This window comes from Manihot esculenta, chromosome 10 (genome assembly GCF_001659605.2).
Source record: "Manihot esculenta cultivar AM560-2 chromosome 10, M.esculenta_v8, whole genome shotgun sequence".
Taxonomy (NCBI): domain Eukaryota; kingdom Viridiplantae; phylum Streptophyta; class Magnoliopsida; order Malpighiales; family Euphorbiaceae; genus Manihot; species Manihot esculenta.
Genome location: NC_035170.2, coordinates 25,614,370 through 25,633,993, shown reverse-complemented (window position 1 = coordinate 25,633,993; position 19,624 = coordinate 25,614,370). Strand labels below are relative to the sequence as shown.

At 33.2% G+C, this 19,624-nt stretch overlaps 2 protein-coding genes across 3 annotated transcripts; both read right to left on the bottom strand.

The window, feature by feature from the left end:
* Window positions 1–1,037: 1,037 nt before the first annotated feature.
* Window positions 1,038–5,041, bottom strand: LOC110625171. The gene is made up of 5 exons (XM_021770722.2): window positions 4,594–5,041; window positions 3,455–3,888; window positions 2,338–2,433; window positions 1,577–1,636; window positions 1,038–1,481 (listed from the first exon to the last, which is right to left on the bottom strand). Exons 1-5 carry the CDS (start codon window positions 4,697–4,699, stop codon window positions 1,278–1,280), a joined length of 900 nt encoding a protein of 299 aa, XP_021626414.1. The 5' UTR covers window positions 4,700–5,041; the 3' UTR covers window positions 1,038–1,277.
* Window positions 5,042–7,323: 2,282 nt separating this feature from the next.
* On the bottom strand, window positions 7,324–19,384 carry LOC110624921 (CLP protease regulatory subunit CLPX2, mitochondrial). Of its 2 annotated transcripts, XM_021770381.2 has the most exons (15): window positions 18,688–19,383; window positions 18,217–18,278; window positions 17,895–17,995; window positions 17,675–17,754; window positions 17,191–17,241; window positions 16,619–16,693; window positions 16,458–16,535; window positions 10,572–10,634; window positions 9,649–9,719; window positions 9,470–9,569; window positions 9,235–9,339; window positions 8,864–8,926; window positions 8,613–8,735; window positions 8,084–8,242; window positions 7,324–7,486 (listed from the first exon to the last, which is right to left on the bottom strand). In XM_021770381.2, exons 1-15 carry the CDS (start codon window positions 19,273–19,275, stop codon window positions 7,412–7,414), a joined length of 1,794 nt encoding a protein of 597 aa, XP_021626073.1. In that variant the 5' UTR covers window positions 19,276–19,383; the 3' UTR covers window positions 7,324–7,411. The 2 variants fall into 2 exon arrangements, with proteins under 2 accessions (XP_021626073.1, XP_021626074.1); XM_021770382.2 differs by lacking the exon at window positions 7,324–7,486 and having other exon boundaries at window positions 8,233–8,373; window positions 18,688–19,384.
* Between the last annotated feature and the right edge of the window lie 240 nt (window positions 19,385–19,624).

Below are 19,624 nucleotides of genomic sequence, written 5' to 3'. Positions count from 1 at the left end.
GGAACAGAAGCAGCCCAAGACTTTATTCCAACAGAATCATCCGATTTCTTTTATGGTAATTTACGAAAACGTCCATAATATTGTTATTATTAACAAGTTTATCACTGTACTTTTATTAATTCATTAAAATTATTTAATTTTAATTTTTAAAATATTTTAATTTTTTTATCTATTTTTCAACGCATGTTAAATTTTAAATAAATAATGATTTAATCTCTAAATTTACTATTATTAATTTTTTTTATGCATCTAACAGTAAGAAATAAACATTCTCTACTAGAATGGTGTTATCTTCTTTAAATATTAATAATTAAATAGATAGTGGGGCAAAATCATTTAACATAATTATAATTTAGTAATATTTTAATGAATTTTCGAGAATACAAAAAACTTATTATTAATTATTACTCTTTCTTCTATGTTTTTCAATATTTCTGTGAATTATGTGATACTGTCAAAGTTTTTAACACTATATTTAAGAGTAGTGTAACGAAAAATTTTAAGATAAGGTTTATTATGATTTTTAAATTTTTATAACTTTTTATTATTTTTTAGGAAATAAAATACTTTTAAATATTTAAAATTTTAAAGAAAAAACATTATCCAAGTCTTCATCATCATATTATATTTTTTAAAAAACTTTCAAAGATTTTATTTTCAAAAACCTTACTCTCATAAATTTAAGATTTTCAAATTTTAAAAAAGTCCCAGTGAATGTAAACTCACTCTCTTTTTTTCTAATTTTATTTAAACTATAATTTATTGTTAAAAGAAATAAAACGACAAATATTTGCTAGAAATAATTAATGTCAGAATAAAAATTAAAGCTATCACTAATTTTTAAATTAAATTTAAGTGTATTCACCATCAATTTATTTTAAAAACTGCATCATATTTTAATTTCTAAAATTTAAAATTGGTTCGCCCATCTTCAATCATTATATTGCAGAACGCTTTAATTTCCCAACGTTTTGTGCTTTTTATGATGATAGTGAGGAAAATAACATAAATCTACCAATCGCAATAATAGAATTCAGAAGCAATGGAGAAGCAAGTAGAAAAGAGCTTAAATATCATTGGTGCTACATGCATCGAGAATTATTAAGGAATAATTCTAATGATACAAAAAAAACCTGAATTGGCCTCAAAAACAATCTTGCCAATTCATCACCTCACTGTATTCCATTTTCGGCTTTTGAACATTGAAATCTTTTCCAGAAGTTCCTCCTCAAAATTTAATCAAGGTAAGGTTAATTTCACATTGCAGGGGTAGCTTCCTAAGCTCTGCGAGGGTTGACATCATCATCATCCTCCATCGGCCCACTGAAACTCTCATATTCAAAGTCCTGGTCAAGATGCTCCATAGATTTCCCAAAAACAAATGACTTTGTCCCCATTGTAGTGAAAGGCATTAAACCAAAAGCTCGAGCTGTTTTGATCTCCCTTGCGACCTTTCTCTGCGCCTTAGCACTTATGCCAGTCTACAAAATGAACAATAAGAGTTCTATCAAATTTTTTTATCATTGATTCAATGAACTACGTCATTTGAATTTTGCAGTCCATTAATCCATATTACCTGGCTCCTCTTGATGATAATTCCAGCCTCTGTTATGAAATTTGCAAGGAAGCTAACGTTCTACAAGGAAAATTCCACCAACTTAAATATGCACCTAAATTTCAAGAATCACTAAGGATAGCCATAGATTAAATTTGTGTCAGAATCAGTTTCTTCAAAACATGATATACAACACATACAAATACTTACACTCACCGGTGGAAGTTGATGGCAGAATTTTGCAAAGGAAAATATTGAACCTAAAGGTGTTTTCTCACACAAGATCCCACAACTAATTCATTATTTCAAAATAGTTGTTCTACTAGGATACCTTTTTTTTTTGGTAGATCATTCTACTAGGATATCATGACTTGACCAAATTGATATGATGAATCTAGGAAAGATACAAACAAGGTGAACAGAACAATACCCGGAGAGAATAAAATATCACATTTAAAAATTTTTTAAAAAAATTGAACATTTAACTATATTAGAAAGATTTTAAGTAAGTTGAAAAATTGTACAATTTTATAGTCCCTCCACCGATTATAGATTGAAAAAGCAAGTCTGGCAACCTAACACCAATTACCCAACCACAACTGGTATTCCTACATCTAACCCTTATCAAGGGGAACAAAACCACTAATCCAAGTACTGATATATATTTGCAGTAAAATGTACAACGGAATTTCACATGATTTGACCAACTCATCATCAAGTTATCCTATTTGCAGATTGATAATTCCCTAAGAAAGGGAAAGATAATGTAATGATAAGCTCACCCTGAAGTCAGCTTGTGCCAGAACTTCCTCTGTTGTTACTTCAAACTCTCGTCTTCTGACAGCTTTACTTACCCCTGGCTTTCTAAGATCCAGATCCTACACAAAGCCATACAGTTGTTTAGGAAGCATGTGCGTGGTACGAAAAGTGTAATCAACAAAGAATTCCAGCAGCAAAGCATGAATACCAAAGAAAAGAGGACAACCCACATTGTTGAATGCAGACATCATGAGATGAAAAAGATTTTTCATTTTTTCCATTAAGAAATGTAGTCACAGAACTTCACATTATTAGATTACTTAATTCCAGACCAACTCTAGAAATTGCAATGAAGAAATTGCTTTTTAACGGCAAAGTAAACTATAAGTTGCTCAAATTGTGTTCAATAAAAGTCACATGCATTTGCACATGAAAACAGTCATACAAATAATTGGCAATAATGACATCCAACCAGCTAACAAGTTTAACAGAATCATTCCATCTGCTAATGAGCACAAGCAGGAGAAGGGGAGACTTAGAGAAATGATGGCAGTTATACAACCACAAAAAGATTCACCAGCAAATTCCATTACTTCCATGATCCAAGGAATTTTATCAATGAGAACAATGACATAGAAGTATGAATCATAAGCCATAAAAGATAATGGCATCGGCAACAGAAGACAGCTGGGAAGATTTAATGTTCAGATCTAATCTGTGCTTAAATGGTGCATTTTTTTCTTCTTTTCATAAAAGAAATCCTCCCAACGCCATTAGGTATCTGATATTTTTCAAATAGTTTTTATAGACAGAAAATACTAAATGGATAGCGGATGCGCCTATTATTTAATACATTCCTAAAACTTCAAAAAAAATATTCCAAATTTCATCACATAATTTCCCCACCTGATAGAGCTCTAGTTTAGCTCTAAATAGAGCTCTTCTAGTTTTTGGCTTTTTTTTTAGATTAAAGCTACAGATATCAAATTAATTTCTGCATAATATATTAGCAGAATGCACTGGACACATAAAGTGCCCCAAAGATAAAAAGGCTAGAGCTTTCAAAAACATAGAGGAACCAATACAACCAAACAGCAATTCCTTAAGTACAGATTCTGTGGCGACTACTATATTGCATACCTTAATGTCATAAGTAGACCCAATTGGAAATCTCATATCAGGTCTGTACTCATAGTCTTCCTCTTCCATTTCCTCAGGATCAACCTTATAATATGTGGCTGCTTTCTTTAACTTCTCATCCATTCCATCAGATAATGAGTCAAAACTCTCATCCATTTCATCATACTCATCCATATCATCAAAATCATCCATTCCCTCAGCATCACCCTTTCCATCATACTCTTCCTCTCCATCCAGGTCATTCCAAACCTCGGAACCATATCTTTTATCTGGTCCGGAATTAGTAAAGTTGCGGGCCTTTGAAAGTCTGTCAAGCTTCTGGAAAAAGGACTCAGATGCTGAGCTGCTCCCAGAAATGCCACCAAATATCCGCTGCTCAAAATCATCACGAGACTCAAAGGATTTAGGACTTTCTTTATCATCAATTAGATCACCTGTCCAAATGCCCAAAAAAGAAAAATACAACAATCAAGAACAGATGCATCTACCTGATTTAAGCTACACAGAAAAATGGAAAATAAGATTGAAGCATTGTTAACTACTTTAGAAAAGAATAAACATTATCTAATTTGCACTTAATATAAGGTATTAGCAAGAATCTCATGAGCACATCTTCCTTAAATGATTATATCACATGAAGAAATTGTAATTACAAGCACCCTGCACAGAATCAAGTCAAACTGCATAATTAGAATCCCTAGTTCATAGTCTTAAATAATCCCCATGATTGACCTAAAATAAAAATGTTTCAAATCAAAATCCAATTCTCTAGAAACTAAGAATAAAAACCCAAACCAATTTGGTAACGTTTCTAATTGCTTTCGAAGCAATTGCAATATATATATATATATATATGCCCCACACTAAAATGCCCAATATAATAAAAACAAAACCAATTCTCCTACCATCATCTCTATCACCCACACATTTGATTTTAGGTCAAGCACCAAATTCAAGATCCGATTCCTTTACTTAAGAAATTGTTATAAAACGTAGGAAGCGCAAGTCCAATTCTCTTATAAACCATTTCCACATTGTGAAGTAAGAATTCTATTTCCACTAGAATTAGTTTAAAATTAACAGCTCCAAAAGCAAGCAGAAAAGTAAAGAATCACCAAGAGATAGATAAATAGCTGAACCTGAAGTAGCAGTTGTAGAGAGAGGTTTAGCGAAATGGGGAGTTAAGCGTCGGACAGACGAGCGAATGCTAATGGATCGCAATGAAACGCCACCTATCCTTATCATTTCTTCTACCAGCAATCTTCGAGAAATTGCTTCAATTCTAACACTAGCTGTCTTCGCAGAATCTTAAAGGTCACAGGTGAAAAAGATGATGGTGATTCGAGTTTCGGGTTCTTCAATTTTCTGTCGCCCTTTTTTTTATTTGAGCTGCAATGAAGCTTACCAGAGCTTGACTAGCGGGCTAGGATGTCGTTGAGATGTCGTCGATGACGGGAGAGGCGTTCCCGGTACGAGTTCTCGGGGATTTGAGCTGCGACAAAGTAGGGTTTAACAAAAAGGAGGGAGAAGAGAAGAGTACACTCACCCGTCTACTCTTCAGTTCTTTTTTCACAAGGGACATCCAACGGTGTACGACAATAGACCTAAAAATGAAGGCCGAGATCATTTTCCATTTTTTCCCTTTTTTTCACCAAATTCAAAATCGATCTCATATAATAGAAAATTTTATAACTATATGTTAAATATTTATATCAAGTGATTTTTTTTTTCACTGCAATACTTTGCATTAAAGCCCTAAAATTGAGCAAGCCTATTCACGCTTTGTCACACTGATCCATTAAAATAAAACTGAAAAAACTTAAAATAATTCATTTAAACTCATTGTAATTCGATTTAAAAATTTAATTCAAATCTAAAAAAATTGAAAAACGATTTTAAAAGCTGTGCAACTGCCTAACGACATATTAATGGCATCAACAGTAATAACAATGATCTCATACGACATTAGAAAAAATAAAAAAATATATAACTCTCATCGTCAAAAACTACAGAAAAAAAAATTTTGAAAAAAAAAATTTTAAAAAAGAGAAAATTACTTTTTAGTCCCTAAAGTTTAACGTAATTAACACTTATGTCTCTCTATTTTGGCGACCCAACACTTAAATCCCTCACTTTCTCTTCCATCCAAATTCGTAGTCCTTCTGTCAATTTAAACCGTTTGATCAAAGAGTCAAAGGTGAGATGTGATAATTTTTTTCAAAAATACCATTCTTTCAATGTGAAATTCAAGAAGAAGAAGAAGAAAAAAGAAAAAAGAAAAAGAAGAAGTTGCAGAAAGGGTAAGAAGAAGAAGAAGAAGAAGAAGAAAAAGAAGAAGAAGAAGAGGGTTAATTTTGTCAATTCACGTGTCCCAAACGGCTATTTTGGACGAAAGGACTACGAATTTGGACGGAAAAGAAAGTGAGGGACTTAAGTGTTGGGTCGTCAAAATAGAAGGACAGAAGTGTTAATTTCGTTAAACCTCAGGGACTAAAAAGTAATTTTCCCAAAAAAATCAATCCAGCGAAAGTCAAAAAATTACCCTGCCACAAAGAGAGAGGAAGCCAACATCAATCCTCCACATCTCCCTTTCTCTCTTATCAAGTGAATTAAGTTTATAGTTGGCTTCTATTTTTTTAGTTTTCATTTTTTAAAATTTTAGTTTTTCACTTTTCTTTTTTTTTTCATATCTTTTTTATTAAATTTTTTAAAAAAATAAAAATTATGAAAAGTAAAAAATATTTTTATTAAAAAAATAAATAAATTTAAAAATTTAAGCATAAATTTTAATTAAAAAATTAAATTATAAAATTTGAAATTTATCTGAATAAGATAAGTGTCCACCAGCTTTTGGTAAACTAGGAGGCCCATTGAATTTTGACAATTTTTTTAAAATTAATGATATTAACATAATCTAAGTACTACTTTTTAAAATAAAAAATTATGTTTACGATGATTTTTTTTAATACTAATTAGCCCCCAAATTCTCTCCATACGTAATTTTTTACATAATTATTTTTTAAGAAATTGTTAAAACATTATTTTATTTAATAGTTCATAGAATAATAACTATTAAACATATTCAATTACAAGTGAAATGACATTATATCAAAAATAATTTTTTTGAGAGATTAAATTATTTTTTGCATAAAAAACTTTCTAAAATTAATTATATTCTATTAATTCATTAGAATGGCTAAAATAAAGTATTTAATGATTTAAGTTAATTTATAGATAAAATGGAAGGGAATTAACGAGGAAATATTCATTTGGAATAAGAAATATTATAAAATTTTAATTTAATTAATTTTTTTAATAATTTTTTTACAACAGAGAAATTCAATTTCTTTTTAATTTAAAAAGTTTTCATGTCAAAACAACTTGAAATTTTGTATAATTTTATAAAAATTTATTTAAATTTTTTTCTTATAAAATAAACCATATTAAAAAAAAATAATAACCTATTTAATATTAAAGTTAGAGAGTTAGAAAAAAACACAATATTGAGAAAAGAATTCAGAGAAGAAAAAATTATTTTATTATTTTAGTGTTCTTATTATTAAATTATATTAAAATTTTAATTTTTTGATATTTTTCAACTATATTCTAAAAAATCAGAAATTAAATAGATTCTGCATCAAATATGCTTTTTAATTCTATCAAATTTAAAATTTTCAAGATCGATTACTAGAATATAAAAAATAAACCTTATGTTTATGATTTATGATTCATAGCATATAGCATCATGTAAAATATTTCAATTTGATTTTTCCCTGAGCAAACACTTGCGCTGACTCCTTTGCTTCCCTTATGATTTCCCTTTGGAATTGACCAAACCGCAAGATCCACATCGGAAAATATGCAAGATATTGCAACAGAATAAGTGAAATTTTCCATATTATGTAAGGTATTCACGTAACGTTGAAATGATACTAATATACACAAATATGAAATAAGTTACAAGGACAGAGCTCTTGACTCAAACTCTACTTCACCCTCCGACAACTCATCCTGTGCAACCCCTCCATTATCCTGCAAAGCGAATGTTAATTACGTTAGCACCAGGGAAACAAAAAATCAAAACATTCATCCAATACATTTCCATAAGAAAAATGGGAAATCACAATGTCAAAAGTAGGCAATTCACGTTTGATGGTAGTATTTGCAACGAAAATATGGGGCCTTTTTCCAATAATCAAGGCCTGGTCACCCCCTTACCAGCCAAACCTGAAGAACTCTTGGGGCTATTAGATTAATTGTAAATGCTACTGAGAAATTAGTTTTATATTTAAAAAAAAAAAGGCATATTGATGATGCGATAATGGAATCTCATCTCAAATTTGTCATTCCCTTCAACTGCATTACCTTTTAGGATCTTTACCCGTGGGGTACGGAGGAAAGGAAGACCCTTATTGGATCAACAGTTTTCTTCAATTCACTACTAATATCTCTATAGTCTATAATTACATGTTTTGTTCACCATTAAAGGCCCATGATACAGGCCATTAACTGTGTTAACAATGCAGTAAATTGGCGACCAGCTATTTTGTTACAATTACACATGAAAATTTAACAATGATGATAATATAAAAATCCAAGTGGGGAAAGAGGGTTGCGTGTATTGCATACCATAGATTCTTTCAACTTTATTTCATGAAGCTTACACCCCAATGCACCATCCTCATGAAGAATTTTTGCTCCGCATCCAGGTGCATCTACTGATCCAACAGCTTCTTCATCAACCAAAACTGCACTAACACAATTGTTTCCTGTCTTCTTGTCCGGAATCTGAGCATCAGCAGAAAAACAAAAGGTGCCTCTTATGCATACTTAAAAACTTCTATTGAATCAGAATTAGCATCAAGTGTAACCTTAGCGTCATCCTAATGTCCCCCTTTTTCCCTTATTTAAACTTATTTCTGAAAAGAGGTAGATAAGCCAGTTTATTAAAATGTTAGGCCTCTCTAAGCAAACTCAATGCAATTACCAACATGCGACCATCCACAGCTTTATAATAAAAAGAGAAAAAAAAAAAAAAAAAAAAAAAGGTGGCACAAGAAATGTATGGTGCATTAAATCTTTCAGTGAAAAAAGCAAAGAGCAAAGGAGCTACAATATTTGCATGTTGACGATGAAACAGGGAAATAAATTAGCTAACCTCATACATAGCTTCTGTGAGAATATTTTCTAAGATAGCTCTCAAACCTCGGGCACCAGTGTTCTTTGCCATTGCTTTCTTTGCAATCAATCTCAATGCACCATCAGTGAAAAGTAGTTTGACCTGAAGGATTGTAGAGAACAAGCAACCACATGTAGGGCTTGTACATCAGCAATTCAGCATAAACCATTAGGCAAATATGGAGAAGCAAGCACAAAGGCTACCATGCATACCAAGGAATGAAAACTTACATTATTCATATTGAACATCTTTTTGTACTGTTTACCAAGAGCATTTTTTGGCTCCATTATGACCTACAGTACAAAAAATTTGCATCATATTTTGTCAATTTCCTTAAAGAAAACTCAAGTCATTAACTTGTTCAGATTGCAAATTCTTCCCTCCCCACACCCCGTTTTGCCTACAGCATGCTCAAAACATAAGAAAGTACAAATGGTTTTCCATGAAAAAGCAAACAAAATTAACTTCAAAGACAACTTAAATGCTACTTAATCTCCAGAGCTTAAGAGGAACCCGTTAATAGGCTATCAACAGGAAAAAAAAATCCAAAATATTCAAAAAACATAAATAATTAATAATGACTTCAAAGAGTTAAACACACTTGAACCAATTGATCCTCATTCAAGGCTGACAAGCTCACTAATACTGGGAAACGTCCAACAAATTCAGGAATCAGGCCATAAGCAACCAGGTCACCACTTTCTACCTGCCAGTCATACAGAAACTTGAGGCTTCCTAGAGGAATATATATCAAGTATATTCAACTATCTGAACAACTCAAGTGATATAGACTCATGGGAAAAAAAAAGCATTAGGTGTAGTTGGTTAGTTCTCACAGATTCCAACAATGATGACGTCACCACAGCATCAGTCATTCTACCAGTTCTCATGTTTGCACGAACTGGTGCTCCAAAACCAATGGAAGCATCTTGTCGCCTGGGAAAAGAGCGAACTTGAACATCTAGACCTAACCAATCTCCAGCAAGCAAATTCTATGAACGCAATAAGGAATTACCTTTCTGAAATAGTTTTCTCCAAATCAACAAATGCCCCACCACATATGAAAAGGATATCTTTTGTGTCTATCTGTAACCATCAGATCAAAGTTACAAGATAAACAAAGATACAATTTAAACATCTATTCACAAAAGGGGGAAAAAGAAAAAGAAAAAAGAAAAATAAAGAATGAATGAATAGCTGAAAAACAAAGAAAAATTTGTTAGTTTTTTTTTTATGGGTATTTCTTAGGCATTGCTGTTCATGAAAAGGCATGAAGAAAATCCTTCCCATTTCCCATCGGTCTCAGGCATTAACAAATAAGAGAAAGAGCAATAGTCACGGTACTTTCAATCCTTTAGATAGGAAGAAAGGGAGTGACGCACTTTTAGATAAGTCAAGCGCACAGTATAAATGAAAACTAGTCTACTCATCTCTTTTTTGTGAAGCAACTGCTGACACATAATTCATCCTTGCATCTTGGTAGGAAGAATAATCTCACTATCTATCCCTTACATATTATTTATATTTGGAGAAGAGGAAAAGGAACAAGGCAAAAAATTTCTGTTTCCATCATTTGGTTTATTAGTGAAGAATGAAGGCAAGTATGATTAGAGGTTCGAACTAACACATCACTTCTGGCACCAAACTATAATCACAGAACAATCACACACCACATAAAGCCACGTGGAAAAAGCACATGCGTGTGGTATAGAAGCTATTGTTCTCTAAGTGAAATATTGACCAAGGGCAGATGTCAAACAAATTTTTGAATTTCAATATACTATCTATTACTGAAAATTAAAAAAGTAATATGTAACTTTCACATTTTATATAGATTATTTTATTTATTTTGCAGAATCAGCACTTTTGGCAGGAAAAAACTAACAGAATATTTTAGCTGCATGAGTGAGGACTGCAATACATTTTGGTCCAGCATACCTGAATTCCATCACCGTGATGATGCTTCCGATGTCCTTTATCAGGAAAAGGAACATTTACTACCTGAGGAAGGGAAATATTCAATTATACAATACCATCTGAAAATGGTAAATTTCTTTTTTTTTCTTTTGGAAGAAACCATCTGAAAGAGATACTTAATGCTTCAAATTATCCAGATCAATCAACTATCATCGCATATGAATATGCTAAAATAGCTAATCACAATGCCACTTTCTTCACAAATTTCAACACACAGATTACGAGCAAGTGGAATCACCATACACAATAATAGACATGCAGAAACAATAAAGCAAAATCACTCACCAATTTTAAAAATAATTCTAATATTCAAATTTTCATTCCTGCCATATTGTAGAGATCCCATTGTCAACCGAAAAATAATGCAAAAAAAGGGCTGACTAACAAAACCCAAGCGATCTGAACAAATTCACAAAAATAATGAGGCAATCATTACCTCATTAAACCTAAAAAGTTACATTTTGAATGAAGTTAGCAAACAATTTAAAGGAAACTATGTTTATAAGACATTAACTAAACAACCAAATTTTCAACATAGCCAATTTTTTTATTCTTCAGATGAAGCAAATACACCTAAGAACTCACGGCAAACTTAGTCACTGACAGCAGCCTACTCAATAATGCAGAATTTAGGAGCTTATTTAAAGCAGCCAGCCATTAGCCAAATGATGTCACATTACCACCACATTGGTAAGACCACAAATGTCTTCACAACTCCCAGATTTTAAAGCACTACAAGGGGAAGCAACTTCAAGAAAGCATGTAGTTTATAATTACTAAAAGCTCAAGAACACAAAAATACACTCTTCAAGCAGAATGCCTATAAAGATGAGTCTCATAAATAACAAAGAGGACTAATTACAACTTGGGGGAAAAATGATACTTCTTCCCAAGTATGGATGGCAAGCGGGTGGGTTTTCACGGGTACCCGATCCGCCCAAATCCTATTAGGACGGATTTGGGTTTTTACAAAATGGATTTGGGCGGATTCGGATTTGAAAAATTTTACCCGTCTCGGATTCGGCTAGGGATCGGAGTTAGGTGATCGGATACCCGTTACCCGAACCCGATTAGCTATACTAACAAAACTAACCCTAATCCCTAATTTTTTTTTCATTTTACTTCATAAACTTCGCTCTCTCCGTCGGCGCCTCTCTCCCCCGCTTCCCTTCCCATAATTTCCAATCGACTCTCTCCCCCACTTCACTGCCGGCAGCCCAATCGGCACTGGCGACGTCTCCTTTCTCTCCCCAACAACGATAAATCTTCTCCCTCCCCAGTTAGCGATATCTCCATTTTCCCCATCCCTTGAGTACTACCTTCAAGGAATTCCTCTCGCGTCCCTGTATTGATAAGAGCGCATTCTCATACTCCCACACCGGTTACGTGCAGCGGTAATTCCCAATAAGCAAGAGCAACTGCGTCTGATTGAAGAGCTCCAAGGCAAACAACGGATATTCTAACAAGACCGGGTAATCATTCAGCTATAGGAACAGTAATCCCAGAAGCGAAAGTGGACACAGGAGCGTTCTGTAGCTAGCTCTGGGTCGGTCAGCTGTAAACTCTTTTGAGGGAAAAGCAAATCCTTTATTTCGTTTTTCCGTCTATTTGTCAGTTCCGGTATCTCAGTTCCAGTACCAACTTTCGGTTTAAATCCCAATTTGGATGAGCAGAGTTACGCTCGATTTCGATTCATACTGATAAATAGGTGAATAGTTGATAGCAGATGGGTAAAGCTAAAGGCAGAGCTTGGATTGGATTTTCCAGTTTGGTTTGAAATCCGTTAGAAAAGTTGTACCTTTGACAAGCCCCAACGCCTCTTTCCAATTGATGCTTCCAGAGACAACCCTTGCCTCTCCCCAATCGGCGTCGGCGACATCTCCTTTGACTGGAACTCTCTTCAGGCTTGCAATCAAATTTTTTGATAATCAAAATCTTTTATATGCACGTTGTTAAATAATTTTTAGTTGCTATTAAAGATTTTTAGAATTTATGGACTATTAATCTGATTATTTGGATACTGTTAAAAAATCTGATTATTTGCTATTTGATTACTGTAACACTGTTGATTTTTAAAATTTATGAACTATTAATCTGATTTGTGAACTAAAAGTTGCTATTAAAGATTTTTAGAATTTATGGACTATTAATCTGATTATCTGCTATTTGGTCACTGATTAATATGATAATCAAGATTTTTTTAGTTGCTGTTAAAATATATTAATACTATAAGATTCCATGCTTAATTTACCAGAATGATATTTGATGTAGTGAAGAGATTACAAATCCTAAGTACCCTCTATGTAATCCACCTGGTTCGTGTCATTGAGCATTTCTCCAATGTTTCTATTGTTGGGTTCTGCATATCTTGCTGATAGTTTTTTGTGAAAATTATTGCAAGTTCTCAGACTTGATTTACAATCTATGTTTTAACTATTGGTAGTCTATTTGTGAGTTAAATTATTGATATTATCATTCTCTGTGATGAGTATGGGTGTGTTGACTTAGGTATCTTTGAGCAAATCTTTAGAATTAACTAGGTGAACTGGAGTAGTTATTTTAGTTTGTGGTTATGTATTGACTTAAATAAATTTATTTGTTGATTAAGTTACTATATGTTATTTGTTCTTGTGGTTATGTATTGTTTGCTAATACATGTTATTGTTCTTCATATTTAGGATATTTAAAATGTCAACATTTAATAGTTCCGAAACTGTAGCGAGTTGTAAAGCTGCTACTGTTTCTCAACCTTCTTCAACCACTCAGCCCTCTCAACCTTCTTCAACCACTCAGCCCGCTAATAGTTCCACCCATTCTCAATTAGAGCCATCGACACCAATCAATCCCTCTCATTCATTGCCAACCAATACAAATCCAACTATTAGTGTTCCTCCGATTAGTAATTTGGGAAAAAAAAGGAAGTTGACATCAACTGTTTGGGATCATTTTGAAAAAGCCCATCATAGTGGGGATGATTGGGCAATTTGTAATCATTGTAAGGCAAGCCTCAAAGCTAATAGCAAAAATGGGACTAAGTCTTTCCACAATCCTATAGAAAAATGTGCAAAGAAAGGCAATCAAGACATAGTCAAATGTCTAGAGAAGCAAAAGCAAATTTCTATGGATATAAGAAGTGATGGAAAAGTGCATTTTGGAAACTTTACATTTGATCAAGAAAAATCAAGGAGTTAGCATGTGCCATTATATTACATGAGTATCCACTTTTCATTACTGAACATGTGGGATTTAGAAAGTTTGTTGCCCGCCTTCAACCACTCTTCAAAATGGCTTCTCGAAATACCATTAAGAAAGATATTTTGGATATCTACGATCTTGAGTTTAATAAATTATACAAATCTTTGGAGAAACTCAAGAGTCGAATAGCAATCACTACTGATATGTGGACATCAAATCAAAAGAAAGGCTACATGTCTATCACAGCACATTATATTGATGACTCTTGGGTGCTACAAAATCGGATTTTGCGGTAAATTTCTTATCTCTCTATCTTTGTTATTATGAAGATTTGTTTTCAATAAGATTTAACTTGATATTTTATTAATTTTTTTCTTATTTTTATTATGTAGATTTGTGTATGTCCCAACACCTCATACTAAGGAGGAGCTTGCCAAATATCTAACGGAGGCTTTTAGCAAGTGGAATATAGAGACCAAAATTTCTACAATCACTGTAGACAATTGCTCTACTAATGATGGTATGGTTTCTATTGTGATTGATAAATTGTTTGGTGATCTTTGATGTGATGGGGCTGTATTGCATATGAGGTGTTGTGCACATATTTTAAATCTTGTTGTTAAGGATGGGTTAGCCACTATTGAGAGTTCACTTTCAAGGATTAGGGATAGTGTAGTATTTTGGGTAGCTTCTCCTCAACGAGTAGAAAAATTTGAAGAAATGGCTAGACAATTGAAGATTACTTGTACAAAAAAGTTGAGTTTAGATTGTAAAACAAGATGGAACTTAACATATCATATGCTTCAAACTGCAATTGAGTACAAAGACGTTTTTCCTAGATTGAAAATTAGGGAAACGAGTTACAAGGATGTGCCTACTTATGATGATTGGGAAATGACAAAAAGAGTTGCAGAAAAATTAGAAACTTTTCATAGCATCACTGAAATATTTTCTGGGAGAAAATATCCAACTTCTAATTGTTTTTTCATTTCCATTTGCCAATTGCGAAATTCAATAGTGGAATGGATGAGTTCTGATGACGATGTTATAAAGTCAATGTCTGCCAGAATGTTTGAAAATTTTGAAAAATATTGGAGTGTGGTTCACATTGTTTTGGCTGTTGCTGTCATATTGGATCCACGGTATAAGATAAAAGTGGTGGAATACTATTTTCCAATGATTTATGGTGATGATGCATCGAATGAGATTGAACAAGTTAAAGTTACTTGTTACAACTTAATAATTACCAATCTCGAGCTTTCAAACCAAAATCTCAAAGTTCATCTTCAGTTCCACCTATTTCAATTTCAAAAAATCAAGGTTCTTTGAAGAAAGACTTTAGTAATCTAGTTGCATTTCTTAACTCTTCTTCCACTAGTGTTCATGTGAAATCTGAATTAGATCATTATCTTGAAAAGCCTATTTTACCATGGATGCAAGAATTTGATATTCTTAATTGGTGGAAGACAAATGGGATAAAATATCCTACATTACAAATGATTGCTAGAGATTTTTTGGTTGTACCTGTGTCTTCAGATGCATCTGAGTCTGCTTTTAGTACTGGAGGTAGAGTTGTTAGTATTCATAGAAGTAGACTCCATGAAGATACTTTGGAAGCATTGATGTGCACACAAAATTGGTTATGGTCAGAAATTGAAGGTAATTACAACAATAAACTCTTATTTTTATTTTATTTTATTTCAATGTAAAGCTGATAAATGTTAATAATTTTTTCTATATTACTATGTAGCTGGTTGTTCAAATGAGAGTATATCTTGTTTATGGGATGCTGAGGATGATGTAAATTAAATCATGCATTTCACAATTTTAATATGTAAGTTTGATTTTTATTCCATTATTTTTTATAATAATGTGTATTATTTTGCAACTGTGATATTCTAATTTTTCTGTATTTATTTTTTTGAAGGTTTTCAAGCACAATTTGATATTGGAGATTGAAATAGCCAATTGAATATATTTTATATTCAATCAATGTAGTTTAATGAACTTTTGGAACATTTCATTTGTTCAAAATTTTATGTTGGATAGATAATTGATTAATGGTTGTGTTATGATGAATTTGTAATATATTTATTTTGTTTTAATATATCTAAATTTCCTAATTCAGGTTTGTTATTTGGGTTATAATATCCAAATCTTTAAATTTTTTGTCATTGAATTGAAGTAAAAAAATCGGGTTCGGGTTCGGGTATTGTGCGGGTATTGTTAAACGGATTTGGGACGGGTACGGGTATTAAAATTAAAATACTAAACGGGTTTGGGACGGGTTCGGGAATTCTACATATAATCGGATTCGGATTTGGGTACTCTCAATTTCGCGGGTATCCTACCCGTTGCCATCCCTATTCCCAAGTTTACATGTTCTATAAAATAGTAAGGAAAAAAATCAATTAAAGGAAACTGGTTGTACAAACAGATATGTTGCTCAGACTCGGGTACAAGTGCCAGAAATGGCTAAATGAGGACTAATTACATATTGGTGGGGAAAAGGCTACTTCTTCCCAAGTTTACTTGTTCTGTGAAATACTAAGAAAAAGAAAATCAATTAAAGGAAAACAGTTGTGCAAAAACAGTATACTAAAGTTCAAACAGTATACTAACAAGTCAAATTTGTAATTCTCAGTTACTCACAGTTCCTTCCAGCATTTTTAGTAATGCCTGTTGAACACCCTCTCCAGATACATCTCTGCCAATATTGGAACTCTCTGCCTGGGGAAAAAAATTAAAGCAATTATTACAAATCAAGCATCTCAAAATAAAGGCAAAATCCGTATGCTAACAAATCACAAGACCTTTTTAGTTATTTTATCAACTTCGTCAATGTAGACAATTCCTCTCTGTGCTGATTCCACATTGAATTCAGATGCCTAATAGGCCAACAAAAGAGAGACATAAAGTATGTTACACAAGTCAGAAGAGAGGTCCAAGGCCGTAGCAGAATGTTCTTATAATACATGTCACAAGCCAAAAAATAATATAGAAAATGATCAGTTCAAATGATTCCCTTCTCAAAAACACATTGCATACCCAGTCAAATCATTCACAGGCCAATATCACATCATTATCTTCAATGTTCCAAAAGTTATTTTCTCAAAGATTGACGACTTAAATTTAAATAAAAAAATAGAAAGAAATAATCAAAAGGGAAGGGAAAAATAAAATAAAAAGATTCAGGCTAGCCCCCAGCCTTCTTCTATTAGATAATAGAATTGAGGAAAGATATGGGATTGGACGACCAAAGATGCTCGCAGTTAGCAAAAAGTTGTCAAATTGTAAACATCAGATGTGTCTCTTTGTAAGAATAAGAAAATTAAAGTCAAGTTACATACAGATACACAGGAGAGAAAATTTTAAAACAAATTACCCCAAGTAGCTTGTACAAAATTGACTCCACATCTTCCCCAACATAACCTGCCTGGAGAAAGAAAGAGGAAAAAGGACCATCAGTGAAGTTTAGCTAAACAAATAGATGATAGTGCTCTTAGGAACAACATCAACATTCTTTTAAGATAAACCATAATGTAGATCCACATAATGAAAATGACGACACCATAAATCCAAAATATAAAAAGGAAAAGCAACTTTGACCAACGTTAATTTCCAACAGATGAATTATTGAAAATCTTCAAATTCAATTAGGATTCTCGAATTCTTAGTTTCTTACAAACATGAGCACTGACTGGGGAATACCCAGGGGCAGAGATGAGATAGGACTAGAACTGTTGTAATTAGGATGACATCATCAACTAATAGCAGCCCTTGAAATAATGGTATTTGAACAAACATAACCAAGAAATGACCTTGAAATCTAATGCTAAGTTTTAGAAACAAGTGAAAATTTTACTTGCCTGTGTTAGTGTTGTTGCATCGGCAATTACAAATGGTACATTCACAATGCGAGCTAGTGATTTTGCAAGTAGTGTCTTCCCTATCCTTATGGTCAAGGTAAAATTAAATGAATCAGACACAAATCCTTGCAAGCAGCACATCCACACTGCTATCATGACAACAGGAATTGTTCACACAGCATGCAATAACCAAATCAAGTAATAAAAGTATTCATCATACCTGAGCCAGTGGGGCCCATCAATAACACATTGCTCTTTTCTAACTCGACGAACTCATTGTCATCATTTTGGATATCATTAAAACCCATGTGCGCTCCTGACCTAGTAACAGATGAAGATGTCAAGTCACATGAAGAGCAGCATCAACTAGACAATGCCTAATTTTAAGAACCACCTGAGTATCAATGCTTAATAAGACAGTGCAATGTTAATCAATCTACTGACGTTAGTACTAACAATTAATCAAACAAAGTTTGAGATTGCTGTTGTAGAGATTTCAGCAAAAAGCATTGCCTCAAATGGCACGGGTATAGGTGTCTTACTCTTTCTGCCGGGAAGAATGATATATCCGTTTGTAGTGATTGTAGACTGCCACAGAAAGCACCTGTTACATTAAAAAGAGGCAGTAATACAAACCCAAAAAACAAAGAGGTGCTTATAAGCTTGCCGCACAAAATTATATTGAACGTCATTACTATATCCTTTTTACTATTTTGGTTGCACTAAAATAAATTTTGTCTTACCATCCTCTGATCCTCTTATCTCCTCCCTCACCATCCAGTAATCAAAACACACGTGTATTCATTTGCATAATCAACCCAGTTAATGTGTTATTGTGAGACAAACAATTGAGCAATGCATTAAAAATTTCTTAATAGATAATGCAATTCAACAAAACTAAGGTATTAACTATACATCGTTTGATACTATCAAAAAACTTTCTTTTCTCTTAATTGAACAAATACATTACACCAAATTTGACCTTAATTCAATTGGCAATGTAAAAACCAAACCTTTTTAGCTTTATCCTGTCCAATAACAAACTCATCAAGCCCTTTACATATCTCTTTAGGCGTTGGCAATTCTTTCTCTAACCTCATATCATCAGAAACCTCCTCTACCTTTCCATTTGTATCACAATCTTTATCAGCAATCCCTACGGAATCCTTACAACTACTGTTACCACTACTACTGTTGTTAAAACCCTTAACCCTACCAAGCTCAATGAAGCTACCCTGCAAAGGCTCCAACTTAAACGGCCTGAAATAGAAAGCCGTTTTGCAATTAGGGCAAAAGTTAACCGCTTGATAAATACCAGCTTCTCTGCCGGTGATTGACAGCGGGCGGTTAGAGAAGAGTATCGACATTTGAGAGGAGCATCGAGGGCAGTTAACATTAGCCCTAATGTGGTCGTAGTCGGTGGGGGTTCCGTCGCTTACATGGCGAACAAAACAAAACCCGACATTTACTGATTTTCTCGAGGGTGAAGAAAAGGGAAGTCTCGGACCGGTGAGGATTAAGGGAGTGAAAATTTTGGTAGTGAATTGTTTGGTTGTGGCGTAGAAGAGTGCAGGCTTGGCGCGTTTGAGAAGTGAAAGCATGTTTTCTAGTTTCCGTCTTCTGGTTGCGGCAAATCGTATGGTTGCCGGGAATCGGAAACCGCTGAGCGGTGAAGGTGAGTGAGGATGAGCAACTGAAGAAATGAATGTGGACGTAGCTGAATACAATAAATGGGCCTGATGTTTTCCAAATTCGGCCCACTAAAAGCCCACAGGCTCAATTTCTACAAATTTATTTTTAAACTTGAAATCCACATCTCACTCTTAACGCTTATAAAAAAACTAATAATTAAAAAATAGAATTTTTTTATTATTATGAAACAGCTTTTCATATACAAGTAATATTTCTCATAAATGGGTAAATATTTTAATAAATATAGTTAAATTGAGT

Excerpts from the sequence above, each read along its gene's own strand:
- LOC110625171 (XM_021770722.2), bottom strand. The coding sequence starts at position 4,699 with ATGATAAGGATAGGTGGCGTTTCATTGCGATCCATTAGCATTCGCTCG. Across the intron at positions 3,889-4,593 it reads CTCTACAACTGCTACTTCAG|GTGATCTAATTGATGATAAA; the intron begins GTTCAGCTATTT and ends GCATTTGGACAG. Across the intron at positions 1,637-2,337 it reads TGGCACAAGCTGACTTCAGG|AACGTTAGCTTCCTTGCAAA; the intron begins GTGAGCTTATCA and ends TTTTCCTTGTAG.
- LOC110624921 (XM_021770381.2), bottom strand. The coding sequence starts at position 19,275 with ATGCTTTCACTTCTCAAACGCGCCAAGCCTGCACTCTTCTACGCCACA. Across the intron at positions 17,755-17,894 it reads GATGGGCCCCACTGGCTCAG|GGAAGACACTACTTGCAAAA; the intron begins GTATGATGAATA and ends CCATAAGGATAG. Across the intron at positions 8,736-8,863 it reads AGATGTTCAATATGAATAAT|GTCAAACTACTTTTCACTGA; the intron begins GTAAGTTTTCAT and ends ACAATCCTTCAG.